Source organism: Arachis hypogaea, chromosome 18 (genome assembly GCF_003086295.3).
Source record: "Arachis hypogaea cultivar Tifrunner chromosome 18, arahy.Tifrunner.gnm2.J5K5, whole genome shotgun sequence".
In the NCBI taxonomy this organism is placed as follows: domain Eukaryota; kingdom Viridiplantae; phylum Streptophyta; class Magnoliopsida; order Fabales; family Fabaceae; genus Arachis; species Arachis hypogaea.
This window is the reverse complement of record NC_092053.1, coordinates 26,834,200-26,859,395: the sequence shown is the minus strand read 5'-3', so window position 1 is coordinate 26,859,395 and position 25,196 is coordinate 26,834,200. Positions and strand designations below refer to the sequence as shown.

General features: G+C 37.1%; 2 protein-coding genes across 2 annotated transcripts; both read right to left on the bottom strand.

Moving 5' to 3' along the window:
- Nucleotides 1-7,816: 7,816 nt before the first annotated feature.
- Nucleotides 7,817-11,439, bottom strand: LOC112771981 (uncharacterized). Its single transcript, XM_025816850.3, has 4 exons — nucleotides 10,884-11,439; nucleotides 9,278-9,499; nucleotides 8,388-8,413; nucleotides 7,817-8,283 (listed from the first exon to the last, which is right to left on the bottom strand). The coding sequence occupies exons 1-4, from the start codon at nucleotides 11,280-11,282 to the stop codon at nucleotides 8,040-8,042; spliced, it is 891 nt and encodes a 296-aa protein (XP_025672635.1). The 5' UTR covers nucleotides 11,283-11,439; the 3' UTR covers nucleotides 7,817-8,039.
- A 586-nt stretch (nucleotides 11,440-12,025) lies between these two features.
- Nucleotides 12,026-14,132, bottom strand: LOC112772854 (uncharacterized). The gene is made up of 2 exons (XM_025817859.3): nucleotides 13,228-14,132; nucleotides 12,026-12,576 (listed from the first exon to the last, which is right to left on the bottom strand). Exons 1-2 carry the CDS (start codon nucleotides 13,801-13,803, stop codon nucleotides 12,160-12,162), a joined length of 993 nt encoding a protein of 330 aa, XP_025673644.1. The 5' UTR covers nucleotides 13,804-14,132; the 3' UTR covers nucleotides 12,026-12,159.
- Between the last annotated feature and the right edge of the window lie 11,064 nt (nucleotides 14,133-25,196).

Sequence of the window (25,196 nt, the reverse complement as noted above, 5' to 3'; positions counted from 1 at the left end):
CTATGTTTCTAATTGTGTTTTAGTTGGTACATAACTACATAGTATCAGCTGCCAAATATATGGATTTGAAGAGTAAGGAAGAACATTAAAGGTAGGGGGGCATTTGGTTCTTTGTCTGTTGATTCCCACAGGTTGGGTTAGAATCTTTTTATGGTGGTCAAAATCTCATCCGTCTTATCTTAAATTGGCTGTTGTGTGCTCTCATTCAGAATATGTTGTCATTATCAGAGTTTCTTAAATGTCGCATTGTATTATTTACAACTCATGTTTGTTGCAACATATAATGGTGAACCAGTGTTGGAATTTACCATCTCTTTTGTTAAATAAATGAACTTGTTAGCGCTAAACAAACATAAAGAAGAGTTCTGCATAGAATTTCTTCATTATTATTCTTTTTGGACTGGTTTTTTCAGCTTATTCATACCAACCAAGCGTTGTTGACAAGTAATGCACCTAATCCAACTAGTTTAGAAGACAGTGAATAGCTTTCTTTCAAAGATTAGCCAACCATTAAGTTGATAAAAAAAAATATAGTTTCAATAAAAAAAAAGTTCTATTTTTTTATTGTGTTTGATAAATTTTTAGTAATAAAAATAAAAATATTAAAAAAATAAAAAAATATTTTTTTAAAAATTATACTTTATATTTTTTTTTAAAATATTTTTTATATAATAAATAAACAAAAATATTTTATATTATTATATCTAAACATAATTGATAACTAAAAATATTTTTTTAAAACTTCACTCAAACAAGCCCTTATATATTATGGTGTCTCTTTGATCTTTTTATTTTTTGTTGTCAACATATCCCCTTCCCTATGAAAAGTGTGACACGTGATTTGTTTAATAGTTGATACCTTTAATTTTAGTATAGTGTCAATATATAATAATATACAGCTCAAGTTGAAAGCAACCGCACTACTGTAAACTGTAAAGTGAACATTTTGTTTTGTCTTTCCTTTCAACTCTTTTTCAGTTTCCATTGCAGGGTCTTTTTTTTTTCCACATTATTTTGCCATGGATTTGCAGAATTTCAAAGCGTTAACTCAACTCTCAATAACAGACACTGAGGCATAATCAATTCCCAAGGTGGCAAAACTGTGGTATGATTATATCTAAGCCAAACCTTTTTCTCCATCTCACTATCGTTCACCTCTTTCTCTGCAATAGGCACAAGACAAAGCTAAGCACATTAAAGAAAACCACCATAGATAATTGAATCAAATCATGCTTATTATTTTATTTAAGCAGTTGGACTCTCAGCCTTTTTAGACAGCTTCTCCTTGACCTCACTATGTTCAATGTTTAGGAAATGATTTTCTTGTATTAACCTTTTTTCTTTCTTCTTTCTTTTTTTTTTTTTTCTTCTTCTTCACTCTCTTTCACTTCAATTTTCTATGAATTAAGATAGAAAAGTAGTAATAAAAAATCACTTTTTAATTTTGACACTGAAAGATAATAATATTTTACAACATTTTTAAAATATGATGTGTTTGATCAGAATGTAAAAGACACAAATCGAACTAACAGATTTGTCATTTAAAATACAAAGTTTATTCTAAATTTTTATATATCTGAATTTTTAAAATTTTTATAATACAAAAATTTAACTCTCAAATTTATATAACTGAATTTTTAAAAAATCTTAATCTCAAATTTTGTGTATCTCACATAAATCCAACCTTTCGATTTGTTTAATAACAATTTTAAAAATATTTAACTCTATATTTAAAAAAATACCAATTTTTTTAATAGCTATGCCTTACACATCAATACCTTCCATATAAAAACAATTAGCCACAGAAAACATGTTTGGATATTCTATTATTTAAGAAAAGATAAATTCTAAGAGATAATGCAACCGAAAAAACTATTTTTTAAAGAAGAGTGAATAAAAAAAATAAACACATCATATATAATATGAAATTTTTTATTTAAATTAGTTAAATATAATATTTATAAAAATATGTAATTTGTAGTATATTTATCTATATACACAACAACTCATATCTTAAATACTGTGCCTAAATATTAATTAATGGCACATCTCGAATATATTGCACCCGAGATATACATAAAGTTAAAAAATAAAAAATCGAATTCTGTGTACCCGAAATATGCTCATAAACAAAATTTGGGCACAGTACCCAGTGTGTATATATATATATATATATATATATTATGATAACTGTTCTAAACCCGATCTTCGGATTTCTCACTGGAGCAGTCTTCCAACTCGATTATCCAGGTCAGTGCCTCCCTCACGACCCAAATGCCCGATAATCCTAAACTATTAACCATCATTTAAAATCAAATATCCTTCTTATCTTAATCAATAAGATAAGATAATGACTACAAACTATATCAAGGGATCCAAGGACTCCCACAGGTACGACACATATTCCTAACATTCACTTATACCTCTCAAATCTATTCTAACTTGAGTGTCGGAGCGTCTTTGCAGGTACTACCCCTGCTGCTCCAAGAAGATCCGATCCCGTCACCACCCAAGGCCGACAAGTCCCTGATCCATCTCACAAACCGTATCGACAACCCCAGTACATTGGCGCCGTCTGTGGGAACTTGCCAAAGCCTCGATGACATGATGGAAGAATTCGAGGAGCAGTCCTCAGGACATCACCGCGAATTGGACCCACCCGATAGAACGTCAGAGCCACGGAATGATATCCCCCCACCAACCCACGGGAAGGTAACCAGCACCGTATACCGCCAGCCAACCCCTGACAGGAGAGAATCAAAAGAGGACGGTCGCCACTTCGATAAGGTCTGAGCATCTGACGGCCTAGAAGAGGAAGCAATCCAGATAATTCAAAAGCTCTATTAGAGAGTACAAACCCTTGAGGGCTGGGTCGCGACCAATGAGCAATACCAAGCTAAACACGCAAGTCAGGCGACCTCCAAGAACCGATCATGGTGAGAAACCAGAAACGAAAGATCGCCCGACCGACGTCACGAAAAATGCCGGAATCACAATGTCTCCCCGGAACCAGAGCGCCGTCACGACGATGAAGACAGAAGACACTGTCGAGATTCTAAACAAATAAGGAGCTAGCACGTGATAATGGGAGCCACCCCGTTCACTGAGAGGATCCTAAAGGCTAAGTTACCTAAGAATTTTGACAAACCTACCGATATGAAATATGAAAGCATCAAAGACCCCCAGGAACACCTAATGGCCTTCGAGGTCAGGATGAACCTGGAAGGAGCTGCTGACGCAGTTCGGTACAGGAATTTTCTGGTGTCCCTAGCCAGACCAGCGATCAAGTGATTTAACGGTCTCCCAAACGGTACGATCGCCAGCTTTGAGGACATCTCCAGGAAGTTCATGGCACAGTTCACCACTAGGATTGCAAAAGCAAAATACCCAATTAGCCTACTCAGAATCACGCAGCGGCAAGGTAAGCCCACACGAAAGTACCTCGATAGGTTCAATGATGAGTGTCTAACGGTAGACGAGCTCATGGATTCTATGGCCAGCCTCTGTCTAACCAATGGGCTCATGAATGAAAACTTCTGTAAGCACCTCATGACCAAACCGGTCTGGACCATGCATGAAATTCAGAGCGTTGCCAAAGAATACATAAATGACGAAGAGGTAAGTCAAGTCGTGGCAGCCAATAACGACAGCACAGAACCCCGCGGTAACCCCCTGCCCAAAGACACCTTAAAAGAGCACTTCAAATCCACTGCTCCTAGCCAGCCACCCAGGGTGTGAAAGTTCATGAACTACATCCCCCTGCTGGCCCCAAGACAATTGAAGGAACGAACAGACGGTAACAAGAGCTTATACTGTGACGATCATAGAGGATACAGACACAAGACTCAAAACTGTTTCGATCTTAAAGACGCTATCGAAAAAGCCATCCGAGACGGCAAACTCCCCGAGTTCGCCAAAATTATTCGAGAACCTAGCAAACCTGAAAGGGAAAGATCACTAGAACGGGAAGGACGCAATCCTAGAATGGTGCAACAAGCGCACCAAGAAATCCCGGAGACCGATTCAACCATAATAGTAAACGTGATCACAGGAAAAGACACGCTAGAAAATCCAAGTTGGCACTAAAAAAGATCTCAGGGTGCTAGTCGTGAAAAACGAAACACCAACCTCTTCCCTCCCAACAGCAATCACGTTCTTCCCCGACAACTGCCAACACGGTACCTCAGCAGAGGACGCCCCTTTTGTCATCTCGGAAAGAGTCAGAACGGATTGGTAAAACAGATACTAGTAGACACCAAGGCTGACCCTAACATCCTTTTCAAAGGTGCCTTCGACAAGTTAGGCCTCCGGAATGAAAATCTACAAAGTCACCGCAACATACCCGGACTCGGAGACAACTTTCTCAAACCTGACGACTCCATCGTGCTATCGGTCACCATTGGAACCGGGGCCAGAGGAAAACCATACTCTCTGAGTTCGTGGTGCTGAAGGATTCCACGACCTATAACATTATCCTTGGAAGAAAAACAATTAACAATCTTTCTGTTATTATATTTACCAAGTTCCTAATCATGAAGTTCCAAGCCGACAACGACACCGTAGGAACGATACGCAAGGACCGGAAAATCACGGTAGAATGCGACAATACAAACCTGGCCCTTCGAAAGAGATCCCGAGATATTTATTTTAAATTAATTTGACAGTGCTCATAAATAACCATACGAGTATAATAATATAAATACATTTATTTTTATTGGATTAAATTAAATCGTTAATTTAAATTAAAATCAAACCAATTTAACATTGTCCAAAATATTATATCGACGTATAAAGAGGTTTTGTACATATTTTGAATAATTTAAAATTTAAAATTATTAATTTTTTTAGTTAAAAAATTTAAATTGTTACTTTTTTCAAATAGAATATCTAATTAATGATACGAGTAGAATAATATGAGTACGTAATATTATAATTAAATTATTACCATAATACATGTATCCCAGATACTGTTCCCAGAATTTGTTTATGAGTATGGGTGTGTTTGGGAAACCCGTTGGAAGGGAAGAAGCACGTTTAAGTTTCTTGAAAGCTTCAACTTTTGATTTGGCAAATTTTTTTTTCTTGAACGCAGAAATGATTTTGCTGCCAAAACCACGTTTACAAGAAGCAACTATTTTTAGCTTCTGCGTTTTCTTAACGCGCTTTTGGCCATAGATACTAACCTTTTATTTACCTTTTACCAACTTTATCCTTCATATATGTTATTGTATTATTTATAAAATTCTTGTTATTTCTATTTATATGAGTTCTATTTTTCTATTATTTATTATTTTTATTTTTTTCAATTGTTTGTTTGACATTATACACTTTTATAATTGTGATTTTTGTATATTATGTTTGTTATTATCTTTTTATAATATGATTTATTGATTCTATTAGATAGAGTAAATTAAATAAAAGATTAACTGTAAATAATAATAATAGTAAAAAATTATAACATACTAAAAAAAGAGTACTAAAAATACTAAAAATATATTATATAAAAAGATCATCAAGAACTTTTAAATTTGTTTCAATTACTATAGAGTAAATATTTATTTTTTTTTATTATTTTCAGTACTCTCTTTTATAATTGTAATTCTCGTATACTATGTTTTAGTGTAATTTTTATAATATAGATTATGATTCCATTAAAAAAGATAAATTAAATAAAAAATTAATCATAGATAATAATAAAATTATAAACGTTGGATTCCAAATTAATATTAAGAATAAGATTATTGAGAGTACTAGAATAAGAGTACGATATAAAAAAATACTAAAGTAACATTTAATATTTAAAAAATGTAACATATTTGATTATATATATATATATATATATATATATATATATATATATATATCTAAAATTTATATTTTTTATTTTTATTTAAAAATATATTTTATCTATTTTTATATGTTATTTTTATTTTAGTAAGTAGATATTAATTTTATTATAAAATTAACTAATAAGATCTATTTAAATATCTAAATTAAAATAATAGAATAATATAAAAAAAATTAAGTTGATGTCCATTTTAGTAATTTTTTATCTAGAAGTGATTTTGAATGGTATAAGCCAAACAATATTTATTTTACTATAATCCATTTTGATACAAAAATTACCAAACATAAATCACTTTAACACAAACTTACTTTTGATCAAAATCAAGTTTGCAAAATCAATTCTATACAAACTCCCGTTTACAAATTGTAATCCAAACACACACTATATCTTTTTTTAACTTTATGTATCATATCCCGGATATAGTATACCCAATATGTACTTTTAACTAATTTTTAGACTTTATACTTGAAATATGAGACGTTGTGCATATAGATAAATACATTATAGATTACACGTTTTTGTAAATATTGTAGTTAAATGATTAAAATAAAAAAATCCTATATAATATACAGTTGTCTCAAAAAATTAGTTATAATTTTTATTCTTTATCCATTTTCACTCTTCATAATTTTTTTTTTTAAATTTTAGGTAATGAATATTATTTTTGTTTTTTTTCTTATTTTCAGTGAACACCCAATTCTTTCTTTTTTCTTTACACTAAAAGTGTTGATTCCAAAGATCTTCTTAAGATATAATTAGTTTTTGAAGTGGCAAGTACATGCATGTGTCTTACATATATATACCATGTAATTTGTTCACAACGTGCAAGAACTCAGCACATGTTTTAATTATCTCCTTGAGGAGATTTTAATGAAGAGAGATTTTACTTCTTGAATCTTGATGAAGCAGATTTCATAGTGCTTTAATATTATTGTGAGAAAGAAAGAAAATTGTGCAAGTACTAATAAGGAATCTTGACTTAAAAGGACGAACATATGAAAACACCATGAAAATGGAAACTGGTAAAGATAAAAATGTTTTTTAGATGGAAACTTTTTGAGATGATTGGAAATGGTATAAGGAATAAGGGGAAAAGACATTCTGGTACCCACAAAATTGACAGGTAGCACATGGATTGCAGAACCAATGATGAAAGAAAAACTTATATAATAAGCCAATCAAGCAAAACCATTGCCCCCATTTGCAGTTAGATATTTATTCCTTGTGAATATTGAAATTCACCTTAGAATTCTTGAGAAGTGCTATATCGACCCCAAATGCTGTTTTTTGTTACTAGGTCACATAAAGAGAGAGAAAGATTGATGTATCTACCCTACCTAATCAAGCTTCAAATATCATTTCTTTAGGTTTTCATGACACAATAATCACTTGCTATGTGTTTGCATTTTTGTTGGGGTTACTAGTGTAAAATATACACATCACTCTTAAGAATTCAAAATATGACATTTAGGCAACTCAAACAAATATCACTTGTGATAGGCCTCATGCTTATGTATGTGTGTGTATATATAAGAAAATGCATTAAGACTCACCATCTTTTTTCTATATATATTTCATCAAATATACAATCCTCCCAAAACATGCAAGATATTTTTGTTCTATACAATATTTGTACGGCTCATTGGCCTTGTAAAATTGCTTTAGAATAGGTTATACCATGTAGATGGGCCAGCACCATGGATTTTGTGTTGAAATGAGAAGCAGGTTAATTGGGGATTTTGGCCGAGTTCCTTTGCAATAAACTTAAAAAACGATCTATAAAATTTCGTTGAATTTTAAGGTTTGATTATATTACATTGCTCATAATTTATCCTCAAAGGATTATTACTTTTACAAAATTTTTAACCACAAAAATATCTAGTATTTAGTATTTACTCCATTTAATGTTTTTAAAAGTTTTCAGAGTGGTTTTGTATCATATAGAAAGCGTGACACTAAACAAAACTGTATAGGAATCATGTGCCCAACATCACCATTGATGCTGCTTATCTTAATAAGGAATGATATTATTACTCTCCACTTCCTATCAAACAAAACTGATATATTTGACATTCAGTAAGAAGAATAATGAGGGGTAAATAAGTGCATCAAAATTCACTGACCATCTACAATACTCACAAAGGTGCAAGCCCATTCCTGCAATTCCACTTCACTATACTTCAGTTCTCAATCACTGACCATCATTTGAACTTTGTTCTCCCTTGCTACTGCTGCTCAATTCAGTGTTATTTGTGGGACTCTCAACCGACGAATTCGATAAACTTGACTGATCAGTGCTTTTGCTTTCGGTTTCCTTTTCGGTTGATCCTCCCATTAGAGAGTCCATGCCAAGCTTGCCAGAATAAAGGAATAAACCAACTGAATTGATGCCAAAAACAAATGTCGCAAGGTAGGTCAAGCCATTCAATATTGTCCTGTGAAGTTTTTATGATGATTGTCAGATTCTTCATCAAATGAAGAGAAAATTCTTCGGAAAATGAACAGCAAGAATCCAGGATAGGCAAGTCATGGAAATTACCTTATGGTTATTGTAATCTGGCGAACCTGCAAAGCAAACCATCACTGTCAGATTATCTTGAGCAGGCAGGAAAAAGGAACGACTGTCAATGATTAAGAACTTAAATTGTTCTGTTGTCATCTTGTCTCCGCTATTAATTTAGTAACATGGTTTTTCTATGAATTCCATCATTGTCAAAAAAATGCAATTCGATGAAAGATATTTGAACATCCGAAGCAAGAGTTTACGCTACATACTGACACTATCTTCTTTGTCACAATAATGCAAAACTGTTGCCTGTTACTGTAGCTAAAGTAATTTCTTACCAATAATTACAGGCCATAGCAGCAAAAATTTTGCCTGAGCTCTAAAATGCACTAGCCAATTCACGCACATAGATGGGTACATATTAGATTCATTTAACCACCATATGATGAGCATAACAGAACGTGCACTTGTGAAAGCTAATATTTCTGTTTCGTGCAAGTCATGTAACTGTAAAAATATCGTTTTATTAACCGTTTTTCCAAGCTGGATTTGAGTAATTGCTAGTGAGGTTCTAAAAACCAAGACATAATTGAACATTCTGATTATCACAATTAATTGAACTGAGTATTCAATATGCTTACCAATGATACAGAATAGCATGAACTAATACAAATCAACAATACAGAGTCTTGTAATACCAATTGTGTTCTTGATTTTGTGAAAGAATCACAAAACCGGATAAATTTGAATATTTCAGCCCTAAAGGATACAAGACCAATCAATGACTGTCAAGAAAAGAAACAACAGTCCAATTCCACTTTGTTTGACTCTAATTTTCCTATTCAATTCATTGAAGAAAATAGTCCAATCTAACATGCTTTGCAACCAAATAGATAAGATAAGAAGACATGAGATGAGAGTACCGAGTAATTATCCGAAATTGTTTGGCGGTTAAGAGCTGCCTCCACCGTAGTGGCAAACTTATAAAGAATGAGAGCAATAATTCCGGCTGATATTCCCCCAAGAAATGCCTGAACAGGTGAAGGTGGACCCTTAGCATCTTCAATTGAAGATGACCCCATAGCCTTCAAGGTATCTAATGCTTCTTCCTTTATTGACTTCTTTTCTCCTGAAGACCTAAATTGCTAAAACGACAATACCTCCAATTTCAATGAAGACAGAGACTAAATCAAAGTAGCACATATCAATCAGAGGAGAATTAGCGTACAGGATACTTAATAATAATATGGACAAGTGTCCAATCAACGTAGTTAGAGCAATGCTACGTGGCCAGCAAATATTATATTTTTTTCCCGTACTTGGTCAGTAATAAATTGCACCTATATTTACAGACGTTTTGTACACAAGAAGCATATAATTTGCACCTATATTTACCAGAGTTTTGTACACATGAATCAATATAGTTTGCACCCACGTTTTTTCAGAATTTGCACACATAAATTAGTATAATTTATTTGTTAAAGATAATTTAGCGTTTGTGCTGGGCAAATGATCGCCAAAACTACTAAAAGCTGCTCGCCCCCAAGAGTTTCTTATGTAGTTATTGGCCCATTCCATTAATTTTATATCACTAGCATAAACCTTCCAATTAATTCTACCAAATTCATATGGACAAAATCTAGTCAAACCAAGCTTATTGGATGATAATGTACACACCCCAAGAGTAAAAAGATGCAATTCCTGTCTCACGTGCCACTTCCCACATACCACAAATCACAAAATAGTTGTAATTGTTACCACATTATAAACATCCTCAGTTCAGAGGTACCAAATCTAATCAATCATGACCATAGTTACATGAATTTAACAATTAGGTGGCATACCAATTCGCGTGCACCAATTCACTGTACCGGAACGCGATAAATATACTTTCCACGTAGAGAAATTCTAGAAGGTCATTAGAATTTATTGTTTTTGATCCTCAGTTAGCCATCGATGTTTAAAAATATAGGATAAAGTACGTTGTTGGATTACTAGACTAAAAAAACTAAGACAAAACAAATTAAGTTGCTGGCTAAGTGATGACCAAAAACAATAAATTCTGATGGCCCCTAGCATTTCTCTTGTAGATAAAATATTTTACATGTAGCCTAACATTGCGTTCCGTGTAACAACCCAGAATATAGCATAATAAAAGGCAATAGGCAAATGAAGCACCGGCATATATGGTGCGCAAGTATCGTTATCCTTATATATAGCATACTCAACTCAAATAACCCCGAAAAGAAAAAAGGCTTCCAATTGATTGGATAATTTATGAACATTACCCTAAACAAAAACTGAGCTTCAAGAGTATCTGCGGCAGAACATGAATTATAACGAGCATATACAATGAAACAACCCAGAAGCACAGAACATGAATACCATATACAACATTTACAGAGATAGACATAGTCAACAACCCATATATAAGTTAGAATTTTACATATATAACATGCAGAGACATAATTGTTACAAGAAAGAGGGATATGATGCCAAAAAGAAGAGGAATTTTGAGAGAGAAGATACCAATTCCTTGGCACGTTTGGCCCTGCGGCGGAGGGCGCGGAAGAGGAAGATAGAGACGGCGCCGGTGAGGAGTACGCTGGAGGCAACTTGGATGGGAGAAGGATCGTCGGTGGTGGCGAAAATGGACTGAGTAGAAGAGAAGGGGAGCTCAATAGGGCCTTGGTCCGCTGGTGCGGTGGTGAGTTCTGCGGCGAGGTGGGTGAGCCATGACCACGATGAAGCTGGTGGAGGAAGTGCTGCCGGAGAATGGAGAGTGGGAGTGGGTGTGCGCATGGAAGAAGAAGAAGAAGAGGAGAAGAAGAGAGAGGGGTTGTGGTTGTTATGGTGAGAGAAGAGTGAGAGTGGGTTTGAGAGGAGAAGGTGTTGGTGTTGGTGGTGGCAATGCTGAAACTGCAACATCACTGCAATGCTGAAACTCACTTCTCACTGCTCAATCCACATTCCACTTTCATTCATCGGAATACACTTGTACTCTTGCGTAAATATCTTCTGCGTTTTTCCATTTTGGGATAATTATCCACAAAATTACTCATCTTTTCTATGAATTTCGTAAAACAAGTCGAATCCTTTAAATAACTGGTGATTTTCCTTTTTTTTTTTTCATGAATACTTTTATTAATGATATTTTTAATAAATGATTTTTTCAACTATATAATCCTTTTGCTCTTTTCTCTTTTTTTTTTTTACAGGTTAATGTATATTTTTTCCCTAACATTCACAATTTTTTTAATATCTCTGCCTTTTAATTTTATTCAATTGTATTTTTATAGTTTTTAATTTGTGTCAAAATTATCGTTGCATATTTTTAATTTTGTCTCTAACATTTTTGATGGAATTAATGTCTAGGGATAATTTTGAGATAAACCAAAAATACTAATGACAAAATTAAACAAAATTAAATGTTAGAAATTAAAAAAAAATATAAGTATTAGATACAAAAATGATACTTTATTTTTTTTTTTTTAAGTATAGTAAAGAATAATTTTGTGTTTTGATACTAATATTTTATTTTTAGTGATGTAAAATACTAAATTGTCCAACAAAGTACCTTGATTAGAGTGTCTAAACAATAAGGCTAACTTTTATGAATGATGTGTTCTTTTCCCAGTGTGTGCCTAGGATCAAATAACTATACTGCAAAATCAATAGCAAGAATCATTTTATTTGTTTGTTTTCAGACAATTTTACATAGAATGATCAATCTAAGTGTCATAATGTTCAACACTTTTTTGAGTATAACATACTAATCATCTTGGCCATTTTTATTTGTTTTCTCTCAGCATTCTTGGTGCACATTTGATGCAACAGCTTTAGCCCAAAACTTGATATGCTTTTTCATGTCAGCTGTAGATTTCTTTGAATCACAGTTTGGAATTGGAGGAGGACTCTTCACCAACCATGCTTCTGATAGATAAGGCCCTCTTGCTTTCTTATCTTCTTCTGTTTCATCTCTGTTCTTATCTTGCAAGCCAGGGATTATGCTAACTAAACTTGGACTTAATCTCTCTTTCTCAAATGAGAATCCCAAATCCTTGAACCCTTGAACTTCCTCTAGCTCAAGATCACTTAAGCTTCTCCTCATCATTCTTCTCTGATTTAGGTACTTAGGCCTCATTTCCTTGATTCCTTCTCCTTTGTTGATGCTTTCACCTTCAATGTTCTTAGATGCTCTATATCTTGGAATGCTACAACTCTGTCATAACATAAAACCAGAAGATAAATAACATAGTATAAGGAGTTTCCTTCTAGAAAAAGAAAAAACAATTATATGCAAAATAGTTATGGATTTTGGTTCAATATGAATTTGGAAATGTGTGTGTTTTAAACTAAGGTTCAAAAGGACTAATGAATTTTGCTGAGGAGTCTATTATTGCAAAAGCCACTTGTATTTGTATATATGCATCTTGTCCTTTCTAGTGTAGTAGACTTTCACATTATTTTTGGCCTTAATAAAGCATGTTTCTAAAAAGTGTGAATTTGGAACATTATAAACTAACTTTGGCAAGGGACTAGTAATTTTTGCTACAAAAGTAAAATTGCAGCTGCAACTTGAATATGCAACTTGTCCTTATTCTTATTGTGTGACTTTACATTATGCCAAGCCAAAAGATTTTTGGCTCTAGAGTCTAGAGGATCTTTGGAAATATTTGAAGAAAATATTTTTTTTAAACTGTTCATAATTTTTTGGTATGACAGAAACTAATAGACTTAGATCATAAATGAACAAAATAAATGAGTCTCTGACAGGCATTAGTACATTGAAAATTTAATGTGTCTGAATAGTGAATACATATTTATGAGAGGGAGGGAGTAGATCTTAATAAGAATCAAATGATTACATTACCTTAGGTGTTGATGTTTGCTTGTGTGATCTTCCTATTCTTGGATCATTTTCTTGAAACTTTTCATTACTCCCAATTGATAGTGGCAAAGATGGTGTTCTAACAAGCTTGTTTTTCCTTCTATTACCTTCATTTCTATGATTTCCCTTCATCATCAATTTGTTTCCTCCTTGTTTATCATCATCATTATCACCCTCTTCTTTAACTTTGAATTGTGGCATGGATGGTGCTCTTTGAATCTTCTTAGTATGAGAAGAAGAAGAACCATTTCTTGGTGGTTTATTATTGCCTCTTGCTGATGATAATGATGATGATGATGATGATGATGATGATGAAGATGATGATGAGTTGCTTAAAACATCATTGTCCTTCACCAAGAAATCTGTGTTGATTAGAGCAGTTGAAGAAGAAGAAGAAGGGTAAGGATCAGAGTAGCTCCTTGGCATCATCATCATCGGCCTTATGTTCAACAAATTCTCAAAGAACCAACACTCTTCAAGAAGATCCATGGCTTCCACTTTTTCATCTCTGCAGAAAGAAGATTCACTAGAGTTGTTATTATCAACTACTGTCTCCATTTGTTTTTTCTGTTCTTTCCAACTTTTCTGTCACCTTTTCATGTTTTTCTCAATTTATACCAAGGCTTATATGTGTCTGTCTATTGTCTAAGTCGCAATTTTTTATGCTATTAAATTAAGCAGGTTGTATACTTAGGCAAAAAACTTAACTATAAAGAAAAGATATACATATATAAATATGCAAAAATAGTGTCTAATAAGATGATCAAACACGTTACAAGATTCAATGAATATTTGAATGTCAGACTAAAAATCGCACTAGAATTAAAAAATAATAAAATAGATATTGAGACAAAATACGATAATATAAAATATTTAAAAATTATTTTTCTAGTGAAACATTTGCATCATCTGAGTTTTATTTCTAGATAAGCCATGTGAGATATGACAGCATGTGCATGGAAGATGTCCCTTATGCATTTTCTTAGCAATAATTAGCTCTCAGTCCAAAAGACAAGTGTGTTCTTTTAATAGAGAGAAAATGAAATGGTGAAAGGTGTTTTAAGCAAGTGGGGTCATGCGGCATTTAAGGTAGACAGACAACTAGGAATAATAATTGGTTTAGGGTAATTCCTTTTAAGGGTATGGCTTTGTCATGCCAGCACATCCTCCATGTGATGCTAGTGTTCTGTTTCTGCATTCATCAGTTCACATAACAAAACAAATATTTGTTATTCAGAGTCTGAAGCCGTAGTTACACTTACACATATTAGCTATTCATGTAGCATACTTTTTCGCTTATTATACAATACAATGTACGAGTAGGAATACTCTATTAGCTACCTATCTCAATTGTTATTGGCTGTCTCCACAATAATATGTACAATATATCTTTCTCCGAATAAATGATTTGATTTTCCATGTTATGTTTTTTGTTTAAGAATAGTTTTAGCAAATAAAAAGACACAGGCGTTGTAATTAGTAGAGTTAGAACAGGTTTTAATTGAATTCAAATTCTTTAATGTTTATCGGTTTTAAACCGGTCGTCGAACTGAATAAAATTAAAAATTAAAAGGTTTAATTAAAATTAAATTTCAATTGAATTGAATATAATAAAATAATATATTTATGTATAAAATTATATTTTAAAAATATTTTTTTATGTTTTATTATTTTAAATCAATAACAGTTAAAATATAGTATCAATTCAGTGGGTTTATCGATTTTTTTACCGATTTTTTTTTTTAATTTTTGACTAATTTTTTAATAATTAATTTTTATCATTTACTGGATCGATTTAGTGGTCAATTTCAATTAATCCAGTTGATACCATCAATTCATTCAGTTCGATTCTTATAACCATAATTTTATACTCTATTAAACTATTTTAAATTTGTGTTTTACTCGTAAATAATACATCTCAAAATTTAAAACATAGACTCTGTCCGAACCTAATCGTTGACTAGCAGAAATGTATGCATAGCAAAATGAGTTAATATTCATATTAGTCTTTGAAGTTATACTTACGTTTTAATTTGATTTCTAAAGTTTTGGTTTATTTAATTTGGTCTCTGATTTCATTTTCGTCATAGAACCATTAAACGCATATTGAGATGAACTGATAACTAGTATACTGAACTTTTTAATAATTATTTGATAAGACAATTGAAACTGATTTATTTCAATTTTCTTAAATTGAAATTTTTAAAATCATAATCCTAAAAGTTTCTTAAAAAATAAATTGAGGTAAAAAATTTTAACTGTTACATCAAGTAGCCATTTAGACAGCCTAATGTTGCAGCCGTCAATCCATCTTAACACGCTGTAAACAGTTTTGAGACAAAAATAGAATCAGGGACTAACGTGAGTTATGTATATTCAGTTGGGGGACTAAATTAAGTAAGTTGATATTTTGAAAATGAAATTAAAATAAGAGTGTAATTTCAGGAACTAATTTGAATATTAATTCGCGGCAAAATCATCTATATAATAAATTTAACTTTTAAATTTTGTTAGAATGGATTGGAGTAAATGGAAATGGATCCTCTCCAGTTTTTTTAACACTTGACAGAATCCAGTGTGATCTCTCACCTTTGATTCTATAAATGGGACCAGAAATAAATAAGAGAGAGAGTAATGAATGGTTAGATTAAACACTGCATACCATTCAATTTTTTTTTCACTGGAGAGGATCCACTCTCGGAGTAAATAACGCTTTTTTGAACAACGTTGTTCATACCATGGTCCAAGGCTAAAGACCCAGATCCAAACGAGAGGCCCAATCCAAAGGATTGACCCACACTCTGCACCGACCTTCCCTTAAGAGGTCGGTTCTGACCACGACTTGCTTATGAGAAGTCGGGGACAAGGATTAGCTAGCAGATAATACTCATTTAAATAAGTAATTGCCCCTAAAATCTCTCAACCCACTTCTAGAAGCCATATCCCAACTCCCCTAAGATAAATGGACGGTTATTTCCCTTTAAAGGTGGAACTACTTCAACGGTGGTTATTGGCTCACCACTATAAATACACTGACACCCCTCAGGTATCACTAAGTCTCAATACTCTCTAGACCTACTCACACCCTTGCTAACTTAAGCATCAGAGTGTCTTTGCAAGTACCACCCCCCCCATTCTCTCACACTCACAAGACAGACGGAGGCCCCAAAGGTGCGGACCCGCTCAGAGGCTTCCTTCCTCAGACGATTGGGCCAACCCAACGAGTCTAGCCCATTAATCTCCGGTCACCCATCGTAACATTGGCGCCGTTGCCGGGGAACCGAGAGATCAACCAGTGATGGCGGACAATTCACTAGAAGATGGTCATACGACGTCCGATTCAGAACAAGAAAATCTGGACACCGGAAATAATGACGCAAACATGACCCTCCACCAAGGAGCAAATGACCAGCACAGAGAAGGCACCTCGGGGTTAAAAAATCCGAAGGTGAACTGCTCGGAGGGACGCGAGTCAGGAAAGGAAGGACCACCCCATGCGGCTGAGCTAATGGGGTTGGTCCACGGCCACCAAGGTTGTTTAGAATAGCTGGAACAGGAATTAGAACGACAACGAGAGGCGGAGAGAAATCTAAGGGAAGAGATAGCGTGACGAAAAGATTTACAAGAAAAACTCTTGAAGCTAGAATCCCCCTTTAGAAGTCGGAACTCCCGCGGCGACCGAGAATAGTCGCCCTTGGGAGGAGAGGATCCGTTCAGCGAGGACATAATGAGGGCAAAAGTTTCAAGAAACTTCAAAAGCCCTGATATGAACCTCTATGACGGGACCACAGACCTGAAGCATCATTTAAGCAACTTCAAAAGTCAGATGTATCTGGCTTATGCTTCCGATGCAACTTGTTGCAAAGCTTTCCCGACCGCCTTGTCAAAAGCAGCGATGAAGTGGTTCGACAGCCTCCCTCCAAGGCCGGTCACCAGTTTTGAGGACCTCTCGTGAAAGTTTTTAATGCGGTTTTCCATCCAGAAGGATAAAGTAAAGCACGCACCAAGCCTCCTAGGAGTAAAGCAGGAGGTCGGAGAATTTTTACGGGACTACATGGAAAGGTTCAACAAAGCGTTCTTGGAGATTCAAGACCTGCTCACAGAGGCAGTCATCATGGGGCTAGTAAATGTACTTAGAGAAGGTCCCTTCTCCCAGTCCATATCAAAAAGGCACCTCACCTCCTTGAGCGATGTACAAGAGAGAGCGGAAAAGTACATCAACATGGAGGAGAATGCCAAATTACGAGAGCCGAGTTGGCGACCTGGGCACCCTCACTCAGCAAAAGAGAAAGAAAGGGAGCCCAAGAAAAAAGAGGAGGTCAGTTCCGACAGGCCAAGGAGATATCACTCTTATACTCCTCTCAAAGTTTCCATAGTGGACGTATACAGAGAAATCTGCAATAGTGAAAGACTGTCGCCCTCCAGGCCCATCAAAAATAAAAAGGGAGGGAGCCGCAGTGATTACTGTGAGTACCATAAGATGTATGGTCACTCAACAAATGATTGCTACGACCTTAAAAATGTGATAGAAAAGTTGGCCAGAGAAGGGCGACTTGACAGATATCTCATGGAAAGGTCGGACAATCATGGGAAAAGAAAACAAGATGATGGGGACAGAAGAGACCCACCACCACAAACCCCAGAAAGACATATACATATGATCTCGGGGGGATTTGCGGGAGGGGAACTCACCAAGTCATCTCGTAAGAGACACCTAAAGCGAGTTTACCAGGTCGGAAACGAAGCCTCCGACCTCCCAACTATCTCATTCACCAAAGAGGACGGGCAAGGGATAGTCCTTGGACACGATGATCCAGTAGTGATAACCATGGTCCTGGCAAACGCCCACCTCCATAGAACTCTAGTAGACCAGGGGAGTTCGGCCGACATCCTTTTCAAAACCGTGTTCGACAAACTAGGGTTGGATGAAAAGGAGTTAAGGGCCTACCCTGATACCCTGTACGGGTTAGGCGACACGCCAATAAAACCGCTAGGGTTCCTACCCCTCCACACGACTTTTGGAAAGGGGGAAAAATCCAAAACTCTGAGCATAGACTTTATAGTCATCGACGTCGGGTCAACATATAATGCCTTGATTGACAGAACTACCCTAAATCGGCTCGGAGCGGTGGTGTCTACCCCTCACCTTTGCATGAAATTCCCAACATATGCGGGGATAGCAACGGTACGGGAAGACCAGAAATTGGCAAGAAAATGCTACAATGAAAGCCTGAACCTAAGGGGAAAGGGCAAGGAAGTTCACACCATAGAGCTTGGCAGAGCAAGAGCCAAAGAAGAGCTATGGCCGCAACCAGGGGAAAAGACTGAAGAAATACAGGTCGGCAAGGAGGAAGGAAAAAATACCAACATAGGAGCCAGCCTAGGGGAAAACCTAAAGCAAAGGTTGAAAAAACTCCTACAAGATAATTCCGACCTCTTCGCCTGGAAAGCATCCGACATGCCAGGGATAGACCCCGAGCTCATGTCCCACAGACTCTCAGTATACCCCGGGTCGCGACCTGTGCAACAGTGAATACGCAAGCTCGGTACGGAACGAGTTCAAGCGGTGGAAGAACAGGTACAAGCGCTCCTAGAGGCCGGCTTCATCAGGGAGGTCAAGTATCCGACATGGCTAGCAAACGTAGTACTAGTCAAAAAGCAAAACGGCAAGTGTAAGATGTGCGTTGACTATACCGACCTGAATAAGGCATGTCCCAAAGACCCATATCCACTTCCGAGCATTGATACTCTAGTAGACTCCAGCTCAAGGTATCAATATTTGTCGTTTATGGATGCTTACTCGGGATACAACCAAATTTCGATGTACAAGCCGGACCAAGAAAAAACATCATTCATCACGCCTAGAGCGAACTACTGCTACGTGGTCATCCCGTTTGGATTAAAGAATGCTGGGGCCACATACCAAAGGCTGATGAATAAGGTGTTCGCTCCCCACCTCGGGAACTTAATGGAAGTCTACGTGGACGACATGCTGGTGAAAACCAAGGAAGAAACTGACCTCTTGACAGACCTCTCGCAAGTCTTCAACACCATAAGGTTACATGGGATGAGGCTAAATCCCGCAAAATGTACCTTCGCGGTGGAGGCTGGAAAATTTCTGGGGTTTATGCTGACGTAAAGGAGAATTGAAGCAAATCCCGACAAGTGCAAAGTCATCCTAGAAATGAAAATCCCAACTTGCTTAAGAGAGGTTCAACAATTGAATGGCCGACTTGCAGCCCTCTCCAGGTTCTTGGCAGGGTCAGCATTAAGATCCCTTCCATTGTTCTCTCTACTAAGAAAAGGATGCCAGTTCGAATGGACTCCAGAGTACGAAGAAGCATTCCAGGAGTTCAAAAGGTTTTTGAGCCAACCTCCAATCCTGACCCGACCCCTAGTCGGGGAAGAACTCGTCCTATATTTGTCTGTAGCAGACAAAGCTGTAGCATCAGCTCTAATACGGGAAGACGAGGTCGGGCAGCATCCTGTGTACTTCACCAGCAAAGTTCCACAAGGCCCTGAACTAAGGTACCATAAACTAGAGAAGTTCGCCTACTCCTTAGTAATAGCCTCACGAAGGTTACGACCTTACTTCCAAGCTCACACAATAAGAGTCCGAACGAACCAACCCATGAAGCAAATCCTCCGAAAGACGGATGTTGCAGGGAGAATGGTTCAATGGGCAATAGAGCTCTCCGAGTTCGACTTGAAGTACGAAACCCAAACGGCAATTAAAGCCCAATGCCTCACCGACTTCATAGCAGAATATGCAGGAGATCAAGAGGAAAAACCAACTACATGGGAACTGTACGTAGATGGATCCTCAAACAAGATCGGAAGCGGTGCAGGCATAATACTGGTCAATGAAGGGGGAACACAAATAGAGGTCTCCCTCAAATTTGAATTCCCAGTTTCCAATAATATGCAGAATATGAAGCCCTGATCGCAAGTCTAAAGTTAGCAGAAGAAGTCGGTGCAACAAAAGTGATGATATTCAGCTACTCTCAAGTGGTGACCTCCCAAATAAATGGAGAGTATCAGGCCAAAGACCCAAATATGAAGAGATACTTGGACAAAACCTTGGAGTACTGATGAGCGGATAATTTATACGCTTTTTGGCATTGTTTTTAGGTAGTTTTTAGTATGATTTAGCTACTTTATAGTATATAATTATTAGTTTTTTTTATAAAAATCACATTTCTGGACTTTACTATGAGTTTGTATGTTTTTCTGTAATTTCAGGTATTTTCTGGCTGAAATTGAGGGACCTGAGCAAAAATCTGATTCAGAGGCTGAGAAAGGACTGCAGATGCTGTTGGATTCTGACCTCCCTACACTCGAAATGGATTTTTTGGAGCTACAAAAGCCCAATTGGCGCACTCTCAATTGCGTTGGAAAGTAGACATCTTGGGCTTTCCAGAAATATATAATAGTCCATACTTTACCTGAGTTTTGATAACGCAAACTGGCGTCTAAACGCCAATTTTCTACCTTTTCTGGCGTTAAACGCCAGAACTGGCATAAAAGTTGGAGTTAAACGCCCAAACTGGCACAAAAGCTGGATTTTAATGCCAGGAATAGCCTCTACACGTGAAAGCTTCAATGCTTAGCCCAAACACACACCAAGTAGGCCCCAGAAGTGGATTTCTGCACTATCTATCTTAGCTTACTCATTTTCTGTAAACCTAGGTCACTAGTTTAGTAGAAAAATCACTTTTAGAGATTCATTTGGTACCTCATAACATTTTACATTAGAACTTGTATTTTCTACGGCATGAGTCTCTAAACTCCATGGTTGGGGGGTGAGGAGCTCTGTTGTGTTTCGATAGATTAATGCAATTACTACTATTTTCCATTCAATCTTGCTTGTTTCTATTCTAAGATATTCACTCGCACTTCAACCTGATGAATGTGATGATCCGTGACACTCATCATTATTCTCACCTATGAACGCGTGCCTGACAACCACCTCCGTTCTATCTGCAATAGCTTGAGTGTATATCTCTTGGGTTCCTAACCTAAGATTAGAACCTTCGTGGTATAGGCTAGAATTATTGGTGGCCATTCTTGAGATCCGGAAAGTTTAAACCTTGTCTGTGGTATTCCGAGTAGGATCTGGGATGGGATGACTGTGACGTGCTTCAAACTCGCGAGTGCTGGGCGTAGTGACAGACGCAAAAGGATCAATGGATCCTATTCCAACATGAGTGAGAACCGACAGATGATTAGCCGTGCGGTGACAGCACATTTGCACCATTTTCACTGAGAGGATGGATGGTAGCCATTGACAACGGTGATCCACCAACATACATCTTGCCATGGAAGGAGCCTTGTGTGCGTGAAGAAGAAGACAATAGGAAAGCAGAGATTCAGAAGACAGAGCATCTCTAAAACCTCAACCTGTTCTCCATTACTGCATAACAAGTATTTATTTCATGTTCTTTTACTTTTTGCAATTAAAACTAAGAATCGTTACTGATATCCTGACTAAGAATTACAAGATAACCATAGCTTGCTTCAAGCCGACAATCTCCGTGGGATCGACCCTTACTCACGTAAGGTATTACTTGGACGACCCAGTGCACTTGCTGGTTAGTTGTGCGGAATTGCAAAAGTGTGATTGCGATTTCGTTCACCAAGTACCTCAGGCACTTTGCAGAAACCGAGATCAGACATATAACTCGGGATCTTAACAGCAGAGCAGAGGCCAAACAAGTTAGCGAGTACCAAACCAGGGGAAATAATATAAGCTTGATCTAGGAAACTCTCCAAGAACCATCTGTAGTTAAAACAGAGGCCAAACAAGATGTCCTTGAAGTAACCGAGCTAAACTTCAGATGGATGAATCCCTTAGTCGAATACCTAAAATTTGACATCCTCCCTAAAGAGAAAAAAGAGGCCAAGAAAATCCGGAGGGAAGCACAACACTACGCTCTGGTGAAAAATATCCTCTATAAAAGAGGAATATCAACACCATTGCTAAAGTGCGTCCCGACCTCAAGGACAACTGAAGTGTTAGAGGAGGTTCATAATGGAATCTGCGGAAATCATCTCGGAGCTAGGTCGTTAGCCAGAAAGATAATCCGAGCTGGGTTCTACTGGCCGACCTTGCAAAAGGATGCCACAGAATTTGTGAAGAAGTGTCAGCCATGCCAATGCATGCAAATTTTCACGTGGCTCCCCCCGAGGAGCTCATCAGTATAACTTCTCCATGGCCTTTCGCAAAATGGGGAATGGATCTGTTAGGAACTTTTTCCCAAGCCCCAGGGCAAGTAAAGTACCTAATAGTGGGAATAGACTACTTCACAAAGTGGATAGAAGCAGAACCATTAGCCACCATCACTGCCTAGAGAAGTCGGAAGTTCCTCTATAAAAATATTATCACAAGGTATGGGATACCTCATTCCATCACCACAGATAATGGAACTCAGTTCACCGACTCGACCTTCAGAAGCCTGGTAGCCAGTATGAAGATTAAACACCAGTTCACCTCGGTGGAACATCCACAAGAAAATGGACAGGCTGAGGCAGCCAACAAAGTCATACTGGCAGGATTGAAGAAAAGGTTGCAAGATACAAAAGGAGCTTGGGCTGAGGAGCTCCCCCAAGTGTTGTGGGCTTATCGGACGATGCCACAATCTGTCACAGGAAAAACACCCTTCCGACTTGTCTATGGCGTGGAAGCCATGATACCAGTAGAAATCGACGAGCAAAGTCCAAGGATGATCTTCCACGATGAGGTCAGGAACATACAGGGGCACAAAGAGGAACTTGAACTGCTCCCTGAAATCCGAGAGCAAGCCCAGATAAGAGAAGTGGCATTGAAGCAGAGAATGACTACCAGATACAACAAAAAAGTCATTCGAAGGAGTTTTCTCCCAGACGACTTGGTCTTAATCAGAAACGACATTGGAGTCAACAAATCTGGGGAAGGGAAGTTCGCTGCTAATTGAAAGGGACCATACAAAATTAGTGAGATCTTAGAAAAAATGTTATTATAAGGTGACCGACTTAAACGGCACCGAGTTACCAAGGTCGTGGCATGCTTGTAATATGAAAAGGTACTACAGTTAAAAGCGAACTCTACTCCCTGATATACTCTTTTCCCAACTTCATGGTTTTTTCCAAAAGAAAGGATTTTACTGGAGGGGATTTTTAATGAGGCATCAAAGTAGAGACTAAGGGGCTACAAATTTTCAAAAACCCTTAATAGCAATAAAGTACCTTTGCAAATAAATAAAAATCTCTTACAATATCTCTTATAAATTTTTTTTCACTTTTTTATTCTTTCTACGAAACGCACTGACTTAAGCTCGACAAAGCGTGAAAATCCCATGAACCGACCTAGATGGTCGTCAGAATAAAATGACGAGGTACAAGTCAGTGTAAAGAGGTTATATAAGCAGATCATAACAACTCGAAAATTGGCCGACCTAGAAGTCGGGAAACCAATGACAGATGAAATGCATCACAAAAATAACCTAAGTCAAGAAAACTCAATGAAATCCAAAATTGAGTATAAGGAACAACCCAAAAAGAGATAAGAAGATACATCGAAAACCAATAGGCAGAAGCTGTCCCAAAACTTTGGAAAAAAGTTCAAGTTAAACAAAGGACGGTTAGCCCTGGTAAAAGCCTTTTCAAAAAAGGTTTTCGAAAAAACAAAAAAGATCAAAAGAAGTTTCCAAAAAACCTAAGAAGCAAGCATGTAGGCCAACATGAAAGATAACCTAAAACCCTTATCCAAAAAAGGGTATTTTTAATTTTGTTTATGGCCAAAAAAGGCTACCAAATCGTCAGCAAGTTACCACCATAAATAAAAACATAAAAATTGTTTAAAAAAGGGGGGACCCACAGGCCAGGCCCCCATATAGCCAGCATAGTTTAATTGGAAGAAGGAAGGTCACCACTAGGAGTCGGAGTAGTAGGAGTCGGAGCGGCGTCAGAAGAAGTCGGAGCAGGCTGGTCAGGAATATCAGAAGGAACCCCCGAAGAGCACGGAGCATCACCCCGAGGAGGAGACTCAATTATCCTTTGCCCTCGAGTCTTCAACTCGGAATCCGTCTCAGGTCGGAGAGGGGAGACAATTGCACCATTCACCACGATCTTGTCGGGCCAAAGGAGAGAGGTCCAAGTCGGGAGCAATAACTCCGACTTGCTCCCTAAAAATCCTCCAGGCCTCCTCTGTCCCCTCAGCAATTGAATTTTCCAAATCCTGATAGGCGTCCCGACACCCAGAGAGCTCCTTTTTCAAGTCCAAATTCTCCGTAAAAAGCCTGATATAATTCTGCTCCGGCTTCTCCTTAAGGCCCTCCGCCATGGCACACTAGCCCATAAGCTTCTTCTCCCTCTCTCGAATCTTATTCTTCTCCTCCTTTAATTTGGTAACCTCCTCCTCCTGATATAAAAAAATTCTCCCCTCAAGTTCCTCAACTCTTGGGGTGGAACCCAAAGAACTGAGGGGAGTATGTTAAAAAATATCCAGGAGCTTGGTACAAACCCCAGCCACCCGAACGCTTCCCTGAACTATAAGATTTAGATGGTTTTGAACCATAGCATCATCTATACTAATAGTTGAATGAGGAAAAAGATGGGTTCGGACAAACTGAAGACCATCAAAAGCAGCCCTGGAAGAAGAGCCAGAGGTTTTCCGTTTCTTCTTCTCGGGTTCAGGGGAAGGTTGGGGCGGAGGGGGAGGAGAAGGAAGAGAAGAAGTAGAGGAAGAGGATACCATAATAGGACGGGAGGAAGTTCCCAAATTATGAGGAGGAGGAGGAGGGGGAAGATCACCAGTGGCCCTTGTAGCATCCACCTGCGCCCGAGATCTTTTTTTGGCATCCTGGACTTTCTGGTAGGAGGAGGCAGAAGCTTTCTTCACCATTTCTGAAAATAAGACAAAAATTCAATTCACAAAGAAGTCGGAATTTCAGAATTAGAAAACAGGTCAGAGC